This window comes from Aotus nancymaae, unplaced genomic scaffold (genome assembly GCF_030222135.1).
Source record: "Aotus nancymaae isolate 86718 unplaced genomic scaffold, 86718_ANA_hifiasm-v0.15.2.pri h1tg000032l_0, whole genome shotgun sequence".
In the NCBI taxonomy this organism is placed as follows: domain Eukaryota; kingdom Metazoa; phylum Chordata; class Mammalia; order Primates; family Aotidae; genus Aotus; species Aotus nancymaae.
The window spans coordinates 24,936,148-24,952,955 of record NW_026988445.1 but is presented as its reverse complement, the minus strand read 5'-3'; the positions used below and the strand labels follow the sequence as shown (position 1 = coordinate 24,952,955).

At 39.2% G+C, this 16,808-nt stretch overlaps 1 protein-coding gene across 1 annotated transcript in view; it reads right to left on the bottom strand.

Moving 5' to 3' along the window:
- FMN2 (formin 2) overlaps positions 1 to 16,808 on the bottom strand; it is a 380,362-nt gene that overhangs the window by 107,127 nt on the left and 256,427 nt on the right. The window contains 1 exon segment of the mRNA XM_021666911.2: positions 8,733 to 8,825. Coding sequence (XP_021522586.2) covers positions 8,733 to 8,825 — 93 coding nt within the window.

Sequence of the window (16,808 nt, the reverse complement as noted above, 5' to 3'; positions counted from 1 at the left end):
ACAATCACATGGGTGGGAGCCCTATTTACAACGTTAGAGAACACAGGCGGGGCAGGAGAACTGAGACCCTTGTGTTGAATTGACAGTCATTCCTTCTTTCATTCATCTGTGAAGTGAATCTTTATTGGGAGTCTGCTATGTCCTAGGTGCTGAAGACACAGTATGGAACACATGGAGATATTTAGTGTAGGTGCCAGTGGCAGCATCCCAGTAGAAATCTGCGGGAGGCAGTGGTTAGGGACTCCCATATGGAATCGATTCCCCGTCACTCCTCAGAGGCTCTTTGATCAAGTCTCATCTATGGTTGCAGAATGAATGATTGTGGCTGCTGGAAATCTAACCCCCAGAGAGAAGTGGTGATATAAACTATTTTTCTTTTCAGAAGAATCACTTCAAATTTATGCTTCTCAAATGTTAAGAGTGGCAGGAAAGGTACCTTTTAAAATGGAATCATCATTTGTCACTACAATAGGGGAAAGAGTCGCCCATCTGGTTCATGGTATCTGCATGAATGCTGTACTAATACAAAAGGGTGCTCATTTTGCAGTCTGGTTATTGGTGACTTTTGAGTTTAACTGATTATCTTACATGGGATTTCATCTGTATTTATGGTTTCTACCACCTGACACTACACAACTGCACTATCTGGGTCTCTTAACTATATTACAACGATTTTTAAATTAAAATAAAATAATGCTCCAGCCTCCTTTAAAAGATCTTGGTTCCAGCTCGACTTTGCCATCTATTGTATTCCAGTCAAGTAATGAGCCCTCTGAGAATTTGTTTCCTAGTTGTAAAACGAGGATAATAATGGATGCTCAGACTGACCTAAAGAGTCATGAAAATAAAACTGCATGGAGTAAAAATGGGCTTTGCTTCACTCTTCAGCACAGCAGAAATAGTATTAGGGCTTAATAATTATTATCCTGTGAGTTTTTTTTTTCCACCAGTGCACCAGAAATTTACTGAACCCCCCCACCCTACTTTCCCCTAAAGCACAATTACCCACACAAGGTGGCAGAGGCGGGAGATTCCCCCGAGGCTTGCTCCTGCAGACTGGGCCAGCATGACCAGCATGGGGACACCTGAGCTATCAGGAAAGAGGCGGTGGGGGGGGGGTGGGCAGAGGCGACACGGGGAGGACAAGGTAGTACAAGGGCAGGGGGTTCTGGCTGGAAGTCTTGAACCCCCAATATAAAGGGAGGAGAGAAAAAGAGTGGGGGACGTGTAGAGCCGGTGGGACCCTGAGAGCTTAGGAGGCAGGTATGGGGAGGACACACAGAATGAAAAGAGAATAAAACGAGACCTCAGGATGCTACCTCTGTCCTGGGTCTCAGGGAACATGGGCACGTGCATGCACACACACGCACATGCACACACACGCACATGTACACAAATGCACGCACACACAGGCACATAAGAAAACACGCTCCTGTTGCAAGGGGGAGGGTCCCAGAGACCTGCCCTCATTCAAGCTAAAACCTCGGAGGGGCCCAGCAAGGGCTTGGACCAAATCCCATGATTTACCAGTGCGGCAAGTTTTTTGGGTTTTCTCTCCAAAAAGGAAATTTTAAAATCTGCAGAAAAATCACACCAAATTCAAGAAAATTTAAAAATCTACAAGAAATCGCACCAAATTCATAATGGTAAAAAGTGATTTGCTTAAAAGACCATTATGCTTCTTTTTCAACATTATGTGGTCAATGAAAGAAGATTACACCAAAAAATCAAACATGTGTTTTCATTACTGGAAAGTTTCTTTATCATATTTTCAGAAAAAGAAAGAAATGCAACATGAAACATGCTCACCCTGCATAGACAGTACTACTCCATATTCATTTCCGATAAAGATACCCACTTTTACTAGAGTTTTCAGTCTTTTTTTTTTTGAGACGGAGTTTCGCTCTTGTTACCCAGGCTGGAATGCAATGGCGCGATCTCGGCTCACCGCAACCTCCGCCTCCTGGGTTCAGGCAATTCTCCTGCCTCAGCCTCCTGAGTAGCTGGGATTACAGGCACGCGCCACCATGTCCAGCTAATTTTTTGTATTAGTAGAGACGGGGTTTCACCATGTTGACCAGGATGGTCTTGATCTCTTGGCCTCGTGATCCACCCGCCTCGGCCTCCCAAAGTGCTGGGATTACAGGCTTGAGCCACTGCGCCCGGCCTAGAGTTTTCAGTCTTAGGCACAGTTAACAGCCACTGCTTTTCACCATCCCTTTATTCTCAAGTATAGCATTACCAATACTAGTGACAGTATATTTAAGAGCTGAGATTTCAACATTCTTTTAATTATAAGCATGTGATTACAGATTTATGCATTTTCATTTTGGTTCTATTCCCCTAGTTCAGCCACAATTTACTATGCTTAGTTTAAAGAAGAAATGTTTGGGAAAAGAGGGGGTGGAAGTACGAAGAGCAAGGTCAGTGAAAAATCCCATTAGCTATTTTTGATTTATAAAATCACGGTGGGGACTTTATGTAATAGCATGGAGAGAACCCCCCACTCCTTTTCAAAAAAATTTGCCATTCATCCAAAAAACAGTTGAGCTTAAGTTTTAAAATATACACTTATCAAAATGTACCATATGATTAAAAAGGCAGTGAAGGCCAACGAAGGAGAACCAGGCTTCCATTTCTCTCCCAGTGACTTCAACATGAGCAGATTCATACATAAAGGTCATCCATTCTATAAGGTTCTTTATAGTTCAGTGATGTGTTTTTTCGTGTGTGTACAGTTTGTCCAAAATACAAATTAGATTCAAAAATAAAGAGAGGAAAAAAAAGGAAAGAGTGTGATGAGTTCTGAGAGATACATTAGGAAACCATGAGTCCCCAAGCGATCTCATTTATCTCATCTCTTTTTATCCCACATTTTCTGCTATTAAAGAAATAGAAAATTTAACACCAAACTGCAAATAAATGCTGAGTGACAATCTGGAGATTAAGAATTAGTTGTCTTCATCACACATGCCCAAAAACAAAACCATCACATACATTGGTTTTGTGACAGAAAAACCCTATGTCACACATGGTTCCTTGTTACGTATGTGACAGAAAATAGAGAGAAGCTAAGTTCTCGTAACTCTGATGGAGAGTTCAGTCCAACACTTATGCATCAGTTATAGTCATCCCACAATAAGAGCTGTGCCATTCTGGGTCTTTACTTCTCTGTTAAAAGCTCAGAAAACTAGCGTCTGCTCGTATCAATCCAAGGAATATGTTCCATCCACTGACCTCCACCTTCATATCCACAATCCTAGATGTTGTTCAGTCCTCATTTACTCAGTCCATTTGAACATGTACTGCTACGAGTATTTGTATTCACCCTTTTCTGAAACTCTTCCCAATTCTGGCTTCCATAACAAAAGCCTCCATCAATTTTCTTCCTATCTACATGACTACTAACACTTGTTTTTCCTCTGTCCATTGTAAAAATGCTATTCTCCAGAATACTATCCCTGGATCTATTTTTTTTTTTTTTATCTTCCTTGGTAACCACATCCAGGCAAGATCACCTTGCTCACAATGTCCAATACTTAATCTCAGACCTCTATGCCAAGTCCAACTCCTATACCTGCCTGTCCACTGGGCATGCCCACTTGGCATGTTTACATATGGGTAACCATGCCAACCATTCAAATCTTTCCCTCTGCATATTCTCTATCTCCGTGATTAGTATCCTCACTCACCCAGATTCTCAAACCTAAGATCTAGACACCTATCTATCATCTCCTTGTCCATTTGGCTCTATCTGACTACCATCCCTCACAGCTATTCTCTCTTCAGCACCATCACTACTTCCTTAGTACAAAACCTCTCATTTCTTTACCAGCTTACCATAACAATCCTTTTTTTTTTTTGAGACTGAGTCTTGCTCTTATCACCCAGTTAGAGGGCTAGAGTGCAATGGCACGATCTTGGCTCACCGTAACCCCTGCCTCCTGGGTTCAAGTGATTCTCCTGCCTCAGCCTCCTGAGTAGCTGAGATTACAGGCGTCTGCCACCATGCCCAGTTAATTTTTGTAATTTTTTTAGTAGAGACAGGGTTTCGCCATGTTGGCCAGGCTGGTCTCAAACTCCTGACCTTGTGATCCATCCATCTTAGCTCCCAAAGTGCTGGGATTACAGGCATGAGCCACCGTGCCCAGCCACCATAATGATATTATAAGCGGTCTCCTGTTTCCAAGTCTGACCTGCCTCCATTGATCCTTTGATCAATGGGAAACTGTTGCTTCCCAAGAATGACTTCTGCTCCCTAAGACGTCCCGATGTGCAGCCTCATCACTCACTACTCCCTTCCCCAACACAACTACCAATTAGCTTGTGTCCATTTCTTTGCATAATATTTTTTTCCTTCTTTAGTTTAAATTTTCTCACCCCCCAATCATCCCTCTAAGAATCAAGTATCGCAATCACAAAAAAGACTTGTCCTCTCCACAGGCGAATATTTAGCACCCTTCTTATAGTTTCACACTATATAAGACAGGGTACATCTGAGTGCTGTTGAAGGAATCGAGCCCAGAAGGAAAACGTACAATTGCAGTTGAGACAGAAGAAGAGGTAACTCTAGGAGTGGATTTCTGGATAAAATAGAAGTACCAGGTCCAGAGCATGCAGGCAACGATCTGCCTTTAGTGAGAGCAGGGCTTTTCTTCTCTTGTGAAAGATGCACAGAAAATACAGATTCAGATGCTGTTGGTTTGCAGATGTGATGCTGGGTAGGTGTGGGAGCTCCTGTATAATCATGTAACTGTTTTCTCATTAAGGAATAAGGTGAGGTTATCATTAGCGTCTTGGGTAAATGGAACAGGAAGATTGCGAAGGTTTGAGAAGAGAAGATAGAATCAAATATCAGAAATAGAGACAGCTAAATTTGCAAAGGAAATCTAGTAACACTGTTGAGAAAAAAAGTTATGTCAGTGGGTTTATGAATTTAAAGTGACATTAGTCAGTGTCCTTGTAAGGACCTTCCTGCACACAAAAATGATCAGCTGCTTAATATTGTGGTGCAAATATAGAGAAAGCAAAGAGATGAGCTTAATAAGGGTTGCTGGACCTATTCCTGGCGAGCAAGACAGCATATATACTATACTGGACATTGTTCTAGGGATAGGGGTACAGCAAGAAGCAAAGCAAAACTACCTTCTTAATGAAGCTTAGATTACTGAGGGACAAATAAATGATGCAGTTCCAGACAGTGATAAGTGTTATGAAGAACATAAAGCTGGATGGCGGTCAAAACAATTTTTGAGTGAGTATATTCTCAATTCTCCCAAGGAGGGTACATATCCAGCACCTTTACAAACAATGAATGCCTTACAAACAGCAGGGCTAAATTCTCTAAATCTGCCTATTCTAGAGCAGAGTCGACAGATGTTCCCAGTGAGGAGGTGTTTAAACAGAGACCATGAAATCTTGGCTTCAGCAGAACTAGGAAGATAGGGAGGGAAAAGTGAATGGGTTGCAGGGCTAGATGAATTCCATACGATTCTTAGAGTGTGGGCCACAGACCACACAACAGCTGAATTACAAGGATAAGAGATGTTTCCGGAGCTAATGCAATAAAGATATCTGGGCAGTATTGGGGATAGCTTCTTGAATTGTTGAAGAGATTTTAGGGTTTGAGGATGAGGCACATTAAAAAAGACTGCTTTGTATATACAAAGCTATAATCATACCCATATAAATGAATTTAAGCACAGAGGCTGATGTAAGAATACCATTATTGATAAAAGCCTAATTATAAGCAAAGATTTGGCATTTATTTGTGCTAAGATGGTATTTAGTTTATAATTTTAATTTTGGAATCGTTTCCTGATGGACTAGAAGAAACATGGGGGCAAAGGAATTGGCTATATTCTTAAAATTTTATTTTATTTTAATTTTTTTTAGAGACAGAGTCTTGCTCTGTTGGTCAGGCTGGAGTGCAATGGCACTCATTGCAACCTCTGCCTCCCAGGTTCAAGTGATTCTCATGCCTCAGTCTCCTGAGTAGCTGAGATTACAAGCATACAGCACCACACCAGCTAATTTTTGTATTTTTAGTAGAGATGGGGTTTCACCATGTTGGTCTGGCTGGTCTCGAACACCTGGCCTCATGTGATCTGCCCACCTCAGCCTCCCAAAGTGCTGGGATTATGGGCATGAACCATATGCCTGGCCTTTGTGTCCCCATCCAAATCTCATCTTGAACTATAATCCCCATAATCACCACGTGTCAAGGGAGAGACCAGGTGGATGAAATTGAATCATGGGGGCCGTTTCCTCCATGCTGTTCTTATGACAGTGAGCGAGTTCTCATGAGATCTAATGGTTTTATAAGGGGCTCTTCCCTCTCCGTTCAGCATTTCTCCTTCCTGCCACCTTTTAAAGAAGATGCCTTGCTTCCCCTTCGCCTTCCGCCATGATTGTTAGTCTCCCGAGGCCTCCCCAGACATGCTGAACTGTGAGTCAATTAAACTTCTTTTCTTTATAAATTACCCAGTCTCTGGAAGTTCTTTATAGCAGTATGCAAATGGACTAGTACAGGAAACATATTTTGAACTCCATTCTTTCCCTACATGTTGTTGAAAACAGCTTTGAGAGTGACTATGTTTAAAGCTAGACTTTTATTCTTTCATATTTTTGACATGCTTGATCTATACACATTGATGTACATAGTTTTCTTCAAAGAATTTTCTGTTGTTGTTTATGTTGTTATCACCTGTCTTCCAGGTAATGCAGAATGTAAGGTCCATTAAGACATACATTTTCTTATTCACTGCTGCAAATCATACCCAACAGAATACCTGGACATATTGAAAGCATTAAAATAATTTTTAAATGAACGAATAAACATAGAAAACTCAAACAGATGCAGAGAAGAAATAAAAAGGCAACTGAAAGTGGTGGAAGAGGAGCCATGAAGGCTCATCTTGTTTTAACTTAATGGCAAAAAGTGAAGCATTTCCTACTTATAAAGTACATGGGTTAGTATCCTTACAACATTATTTTCATTTAACATGGAGAAGTTTAAAAAATGTTAATAACTGAGTTTAATAATAAGGGGATTAAAAAGATCTTTCTGTAAGATTGTTAAATTCCAAAGAGATACTTACACACTTAGTATGACTGGGCAATCCTATCTTTCCTACCAGTGAACTAGTAGGCAAATCCTAAACACCTCTAACTGCCTTTTAAATCATTATAAATGACCATCAGAGATATCACATTTGGCTGATCATCTGTGTTTTGAAAGCACAATTCCTAAATTCCAAATATGTTGCAAAATATAATTTCACTATTCAGTATAGAAAACACTAGTCTCAATGCCTGATCTATAAAATGCATATTCAAAATATAATAAATCACATATAATGTGACCAAGAATATGAGTGACACTTATTTACATTTTGGATGTGAAATCCAGCAAATTGCTTGACTGCTTTTTTGAATAAATCCTAGGATTAAAGATTCCTTTCTTCTCATAAGACAAAAATGAATATTCTATGCTTTTACCTATATTATTTCCTGTTACATTTTTTAAAAATATGCTACATATTCTTGATTCCAAAACCCCACTAGATGGAAAAAGCAAGATTCACTTTCAATTACTACTAAGAGCGGAATGAGTTTACAGTGCTCCCTAATATTTAACTACTAAAGGACTAATGATTTCGGTCAAAGGATTCTTTAAGAATCAATGAGTAGATTTTCTACTCTGAGTTATGAGGACCTCAGATTTGAAAATGATATTCACCTTGATTTATGAGTTTCACCAGAGTTCTGTTTCAATCTTCACAATTATCTTAAATGATTAAATAATATTCTCCCATTTAAAAAAAGCTATGCCTAATATGTAACCAAATTGTAGTATGACTAATTCATTGTAAATCACCGTTAATGATACTTGAACAACCTATAACAACCAATAAAGTATGGAGCCAATCTTCAGAGTGTTCTTGGCCTCAGTCTCAAGCCATGTCAGCCTCTAGGAGAATTCCTGAAACAGCAAGAACTTTCCCAGAGCATGGCATGATATAAATCTGATCTTTAGAAGAGCATTCCAAAGTTGAAATATTTTGAGTAGTAAATGCTTTGATATAATTATAAGTTTCAGTGACTTCAAACATCAAGACTTTTAATAGATGTTTTTCCTCTTAATATTTTTGTTTATTATCTTCTAAAATTTTCCATCCCTGCTTATCTCCTAGAAATGCAGGACAAGTCCATGAGATAATATTTAGAAAGTTTTTAAGCTCTCTGGAAGAAAGGTGTTGAATATCCAGAGGTATTAGAGTATCCCATTTAAAAATAGCAAATAATGCTCTGAAGATCTAAAGAACATCAATGCATTTTATTCTTTGGGTACAATGTTTTGACAAGCCAAATAAATACCAGGTTGAAATGAGGTCATTAGCACAATTAAAACATAAAAGAATACGATCTGATTTTCTATCACAAAAAGCATAGAATTTTAAATATCTTTCCAAAAATGAGCTACTTTAATATCTATTGTATTTACTGTCATGCAAACAAACAATAATAATGAGCATTATCCACAAAATGGCATGTTTAGCAAATTGCTAGCCTTTTACAACTCTGTGACTCATAATTCAACTTAATCTGTTTTTCTGTAATGTCAAAATAAGCCCTTTTAAAGCAATACACATTTTTAAACAATGCCTTGTACCTTTTTTTCTTTTTTGCTGAAAGAGGAGAAAAACATAACACATCTCTTTGGAATTTACCTTGACTAATAAATTGTTCCATGTTTTCTTTGAAAGGCTGCATATGCTCTTTTGAGGAGACCTGGTAAACTTTCCCTGCTTCAACTTCACAGGCTGAAATGAGAGAGAACATTATTTAGAGTGTCACACTGTTACTGGAGCATTAAGACAATTTTTAAAACATCTTAGCTAATGTTAGAAAACTCCATTAACTTCCCTAATCAGCATATGTTTTACACACATTTGGAGACACCCAAATGTGGACATGAGAAGCCAGTGACCAAGGCTTCCTTTTAGAGGGCTGTAAAAAGAAACTGTGCAGAATTTATAATCTCAGTTAGATTATTTCCAAACCAATCAGCTGGGCACGTTACATAAGCGCTAAACCTCAGTCTCTTCATCTGTAAAATGGACATGATAGCAAAGCCTGCCTCATGGTGCAGTTATAAGGATTACATCTGTTAAGAGACGTCAAGTGTTAGAATGATGCCTGGCACAGAGTAAAACAATATGTAACTATTTTCTATCATCATCAACAATATTATTATCAACTGACTTCTAACAGAAGTTTATTCCTAACTGAAGTCCAAATTTCTGAAAAGAAAATAATAACATGGGTGGTATTGTTAGTAGAGCATCCAATAATTTTGGAGCATATATTACATGTCAGATCATTTTATCCATTTTTTAATGTAATCCTTAGAACTAAGCCCATAAAGGAGACATTATTACCTCCTTTTACAGCTGAGGAAGTTAAGGCTCAAATAAGGCACTGCAGATAACAAGTAGCAGATTCATAACTAAAATCCTGATCTAACATCAAAGTTTATCCTCTTTTCATGCCTGTGGCATTGTAAATATCTTAGGTAGCTACAGATTCCACTTGGGTTAATACGAAGAAGTACCTCTAAGAAGATTTCCGAAGAAATGCTTGCCATTATGGTGACAGCAAGAGACCGGAGCAAGTAAGAAAATAATTCAATAATGAAAAGTACATTTTTAAACACGAAACTTTGGATAGAACACATCTAATGCAAAAACAAGCAAACAAAAAAACCAAAAAACTTCTCACTACAATTCTTAAAGGTTGCCATTTCTCCCAAAAGAATTTGTCATTGCATTTCTAACATATTTTCTTTCTTTTATAAAGCTATAGTTTCCTCCAGTTCATCAGCTTATCTAAGCATGGGAATATAGGAAGGCTATATTATTAGTGCACATTCTTCCCATCAAATGTACATGACTTTGGGCTTAGTAAAATCTAAGACCAGCGTATGCAGATCCAGGGTTCTTTCTGCCTGTCTGCTCCTCACTCCTCACCTGTGCCCAGGTAACCTCTTGCAGGTCAGATGCTGGAGAATTTCTAACCCGTACCCATAGCCCATGTATTTCATAGCTCCAGATTCAACATACGAAACTTCCACCAACACAGAATTCCTCACAGACTCCTCTAAACTCGGCACCTCCCTTATTCCGCCTTCACTGGTGGTACTACCACCTAACCTAAATAACTTAAGCCAAGCAGGAGAGTTCTTCTCAACTCCCTCTCTTATTCCAACATCCTGTTGTTTTTACCTCCATTCTTTAGTTGGCCCCATCTTCTCCATTCCTGTTCTGTTCTGGCACAAATGCCCTCACTGTTCCTCCTGAGTCTACTGTGAAAACCTCTTATCTTGGCTTCCCATCTCCAATCCTCCACATATCCATGCTCCTCCTCGTAGCCTTAAAAGCCATTCAGAAGACCCATCCATTTAACTGAAAACTGTTCAATGACGTCTGCACTCACAGCCACACCCTGAACACAGGAAGAACTGCAAAGCCTACACCATGACACATAGCACTTGTGACAATGTAGGCCTTGCCAACTTTCAAACCACCCATCTCTCTCTAGTCCCAACATCTTCCGCAGACTCAATGCAAATCCTAATCTCTAGACGTAACTGCCCCTGGAAAGCACTCCCTGACCTCTCCACAGGGCCTGCTTTCCTCTATCCTCTGATGCTTGTCTCCAGGCAGGACGTGGTGTCCCTCTTCGGTGTTTTGGTGTTTCCAGGGCATCTTGTGCACACAGAGTTAAAGCTGTCAAGTACTAATACTTTCTATGTGCCAGGAATAGTATTAAGTATGCTCCAGGTACTGTCCCATTCAGCCCTCATAAAACCATTTGAAGTAGATGAATATGCTCACTTTACATCAGAGAAAAATGAACTACAAAGAGACTGCCCACATTTATACAGTTCACAAGTTGAGGAGGTGGTATTCAATATCGACCACCACACGACATTAAAGTTATTTGTAACTGTGTGTCTTCTGTCCCACTAGACTGAGCTACTTGAAAGGAAATCCATCTTATTTCCATTTGTATGTGAGTGTCTGACTTAGGGAACAAATTGCTGCTGGATGGGTCAGTGGCTGGACAAATAGTTACTTAAGTGGAAATAACACTCTAGATATTGGAATCTAGCAGACAGGGTTTAAATTCTAGGTCGCCCATCCACTGAATGTGCCTTATGATTTGGGGCTAATTACCTAACCTTTTCAGATCTTAGTTGCACCATCTGGTTGTGAGTTTAACAAGATCTAACATGAGTGTGATGATTAGCCACAATGAGTATAAAATACCTGAAACTCACTTTGTGCTAGCTAAGTACATGCACATAAAACAATCGCTATTGGCTACTATTGTTTTTATAAGACCAACTGGAGTTCAGCCTAAAGAAGTATAAGATAAAATACAGTAGCTGTTTACAAAGAGCTGAAGTGTGGTCTCATGGATGACTGGGTGTTGACATTCTCTGTGTTGATCTCAAGGAAAGAGGAAGTTGAATGAGCAGAAGTTAGAGAGAGATGTCAGTTCTATGTAAAAGGGATGGCTAATGTTTAGGGAACTCCTACAGTGACATAGCCTGCCTTCTGATGGAGTGAGCACTTTGTCACTGGGACTATTCAGAAACTAGCTGACTCCTTGTCAGAAATGTCAAAGGGATGGGTCAGGTGGCAAGACATCCATAGTCCACTTCGTGTAGGCGGTATCACTTACGACAGCCCCACGTAGCCAGAAATTCTGCTTTTTAACAATGTTTCCAGATGCATATTAAGGATATATTTAAATCATGTTATAAATTTGAGACTTTCCTAAAAATAAGTAAGGATTCTGAATATATGGAAGACAAGTTATATCACTTAAAGGAAATGAAGCCGAGACTTAACAGCCCTTCTTTTCATTTCAGCAAATTTCTAGCAATGCCAGGTGACACAGTGTTCCCAAAAGTCTTTGAGCAGTTTTTTTTTTTTTTTTTTTTTTTGTTTTGAGAGACAGTCTTGCTCTGTTGCCCAGGCTGGAGTGCAGTGGTGCGATCTTAGCTCACCACAACCTCCGTCTCCTGGTTCAAACAATTCTCGTGCCTCAGCCTCCTGGGTAGCTGGGATTATAGGTACCTGCTACCATGCCCTGTTCATTTTTGTATTTTTTAATAGAGATGGGGTTTCATCATGTTTCCCAGGCTGTTCTTGAACTCCTGACCTCAGGTGATCCACTCGCTTTGGCCTCCCAAAGTGCTGGGATTACCACCGGCGTCTGAGCAGTTTCTAATGTACACATGACCCAGATATTGATCAACTATCTACTGATTCAAGGGACTTCTCTAGGTGCTCTGATTACTGCTATATGAACAGAACTGACAAAACCCCTGTCCTCAGGGAGCTTGTCTTCTACTATATTACAATCTTCAAGTAATGACTTTTCAATCCTGATGACTTTTTAATTCCTAATAGGAAAGTAAAATCCTACTGGCCTCATGTCTAATAACATAGACTAGCATGAAAAAAAAATCTAACTCTCACCTTGACTCATTTGCAAAACCTAAAAGCCAGAGGCAAGGAAGGCTAATATTTTAATTATTAGTCACAATTATTTCATTTCCCATTTTTAAGTTAAAAAAAAGAATTAATAACTGCCCTTTTCTTCATGACACCATACAGTGTATTGGGGTCTAGGATGCTGTAGGAACATTCTAGCACTAGAAACTTGCAGAATCATCTACTATGTCTGGTGACTTAAAAAGGGACTTCATTAGCTGGGGAAGTAGAGAAAGATCACAGACTGGCTGTGACAAAGTCTTCTAAATGGTGACAACCATCCTCTAGGTCTTCATTTTTACTCTAATCTTTAAACAATAGAACATTCAACAGATAAGAAGATGGATGCTGTAATAATCTTCCTTATTTTAAATTAATTTTCCCTTAATTTTATCAATATCCTTGGCCCATTCATATAAACTATATTTGTAACATCAATCCATGAAAAAACTATTTTTTCTATTTCTTCTGTCTTTTCCCCCAACTTACAGAATTTCCTGTGCATGTGTAGAATTTCAGCTCTAGAAAAACTGTAGTCATTTACTGGCAGCCTTATCTCACCTACAGTTCTCCTTCTAGAAGATCATGAAAGATACCTGTCCAGTGTTTGGGTATTAATAGTGATGTGCATTGTTGGGCAGCTGTTTCTTTATTAAGCAGCTCAAATTATTAGAATTCCCAAGTGTATACTGAGTCAATATCTCTACAGTGCACCCTCTGTGGAATGATATGTCTGGAGGTTGCTTTAAACTATTCTGGATATAGTCACACAAATACTTGTGCAATTACAAAGTAAAAGGATGTTTTTAAAAGTCCACCATTGATAGTTTAGGTCTTTAATGTTCAGGTCACAGAACAAGTCTGCTTGTTTTGAGGACAAATTTCTTCTCTACTCTCATCTCCTACCAGTCTCCATTTACTCTCTCCGCTGTATTACCAGTACTTAGAATAATCTCCCAAAGGCACTATGCATTCAACAATTCTTGTGGAATGAAAATAAACAGATTCATTGTGTCTTCCTGTCTTACCTATTTGAATTTCTCCAAGCCTTACCCGTGCTATTCACCCACCAGACACACTCTCAACACTTACTGACCAGCTGCTGAACTTCTACTTGTCCATTCCCAGTCTGGTTCAACTGTCACCTCAAGACAAGAGGGTCAATCTCCCGTGAATTTTGCATCTCCCTTTTCTACAGAACATGTACGAATGATACAGGATGGAGTCAAAGCACTGGTTAAACAGATCTGGATCCAAATCTGGTTCTACTACTGGCTCTGTAATCTTGGGTTCGCTACTTAAATTAGCTAAGCCTCAACTAGAAGTTGAACTTAGTGCTAAGCTGGCTGTTAGAAAATTCTTTTAAAAATGAAAAAGTTGTTAATAATAAGATCTCGTGGCATGTATTCATTTGTGTATCTTTTTTTCTTCTTATAATTTGCATTCCTTGAAGCCAAGGACTATCCTATTCACCTGTGTGTGTCAAGCGTCTGAAATGCAGAGGAAGTACTAAGACCCTATATGAAGAAAGTGCTTTCAATGATGCCCATAATCAAGGCCAAGGCTTTCCTTAATCTGGATATTAAGTTTCCAGTGGTCACTGATGTAAACCACCAAAACTCAAATCCAAATTTCCAAAGCTCGGTGTGACATAAAACTGTACAGTTATTTGTTGGTAATTGTTGTTTTACTTTTTCACTCGATTAAGAAGAAAGAGCTTGTTGGATAAATGTAAAAGTAGTATGTCATGTTCTAGAGTTTATACATTCATAACTCTCATATATTTTGTACATACACAATGCTACATATAAATATGTTCAATGTGATAATATATAAGAAATATATTTAGAAGACTGGACACCATTCTTCTCTTAACTGTAGCACATCAAGTTGCACAACATATCATCTTGGCTATCACTTATCATTCTCAAAACTGGTATGTGACTATGTAAATAAAAAAAAAATAGCAAACACTACAATCTCACAAACTTGAAGGGTCATTTAGAAACATTATTAAAAACAGAACAAAGATAGAGTTCCTGGAAAACTTGCATTACAGTCAAATCCAAATATTAAAAAACATTTGTTAGGAGACTGTTGGCATAACTGAGTAATTCTAATCATCTCAACTTTTGTTTAATTTAAAGACCTCTCTGAGCCAAAAAGATTTTCTATCACGTCGAAGGGCTAATATCGGAAAGCATGCATTAGGTTTCCAAATACAAAGAATAACCCAGCCAGAGGATAGAAAGAAAAATGTCAGATATTCCCATTGGACGATGGGCTCCAATACATCCATGTCATCCACAGAATGGCACTCGGTGGGGCACACACCAGTTTATCACTGTCAGATTAAAGCAAGAACATGACACGCCAATCCCTGAAATGAACCATGATCATGAAGAGTCCGGCTATTTTTTTGAGTGGGGAATTGGAATAATTTATACAAGTTTCTAAGTTCAATCAATGTTAATCACAGCTTAGAGTTGCTGCTTTTCTGTGAGCTTCCAGAAAGTTTCATTGGCATGTACAAACCTACCTCAGCAAGCAGGAAGAAAGTCACATAACAGATACCAAGGAAAGAAATAACTGTGATCAGATCAGAAAGCTTTCTTCTAAAACGCAATGGTTTCCCAAGTAAGCCTGGTTTGTACATTATTCTGGGTTCAGTTTTAGAAAACAGACACCACTGTAGCCACTTAATGCAGATCAATGTAGGCAGCAAGCTGCTTGCAAAGTAGGTGTAAGTAAGTGCAGAGGGATTGGGCTCTATACTTGGTCTCCAAAAGTGACTCCCAGAACAAAAACTGTAAAACCAGCCCTCCAGGAGGGGTGCTATCTATGCCACAGTCAGGACCTATGCTGTGCCGTAGGTACCACTGACTTCACTTTTGGTTTTAGACTGGAACCTTACTTGTTAAGTCTGCACCATCAAATCAATCACTGCCCTGTGCCCCAGCTCTGCCTCCCAATATTCACAGAGCTAGTAACTGGGCACTGGGAAAATAATCTGAGAAAACCCAATCTCTCCATGTAGTGAAGCAAACAAACAAGCAAAACAAAACAAACAAACACAGTAAGAACACTGACGTCTGGACACACCACCTTTCACAAGGACTGTACGTGTACTGACAAAAGCAAGAGTCAAACTCAGACAGAAAGGAAACTACAGATACAGGAAATACTTAAGAGGGTAACATTTGCAGAGTTTGGTAATTGAAGGGAAGGTCAGGGTTAGGGTTGAAGATTCCTCAGAATCAACTGGGGAGTCTTTTCAGTTTTCAGTCTTTTCAACCTGACAGGGCTCCAACCTCAGCAACTTGGAAAAGTAATCTCTTTCCATCCACACTGGAATGGTTTTTCTTAAAAAATAAAAAAATAAAAAAATAAAAATAGGCTGGGTTTTGTGGCTCACACCTGTAATCCCAGCACTTTGGGAGGCCAAGGCAGGTGGATCACCTGAGGTGATCAAGACCAGCCTGGCCAACATGGCGAAACTCTTTCTCTACTAAAAGTACAAAAAATTAACCGGGCATGGTGGCTGGTGCCTGTAATCCCAGCTACTCGGGAGGTTGACGCAGGAGAATCACTTGAACCCAGGAGGCGGAGGTTGCAGTGAGCCAAGATCGCACCATTGCACTCCAGCCTGGGTGACAGAGTGAGACTCTGTCTCAAAATATATATATATATATATATATATATATATATATATATATATATATATATATACACACACACACACACACACACACACACACACACACACATATATACACATACATATGTAAAAAAAAAAACATATACTGGCAAGGCTGCTGTGGAAATGGAATGCTTATATGCTGTTGATGAGGACGTAAATTAGTGCCACCACTGTGGAGAGCAGCTTGAAGATTTCTTAAACAACTAAGAGTTGAACTACCAATAGACCCAGCAATCCAATTACGGGGTATATATACCCAGAGGACAATCAATTGTTCTACCAAAAGAACACATGCATTTGTATGTTCATTACTGTGCTATTCACAACAGCAAAAACATGAAAGCAACCTGGGTGCCCATCAACAGTGGACTGAATAAAGAAAATATGGTACATACATCCCACGGAATACCATGCAGCCATGAAACAGAACAAAATCATGCCCTTTGCAACAACATGGATGCAGCTAGAGGCCTTTATCCTAGGTGAACTAACGCAGAAGAAACAGAAAACCAAACACCACATGTTCTCACTTACAAGTG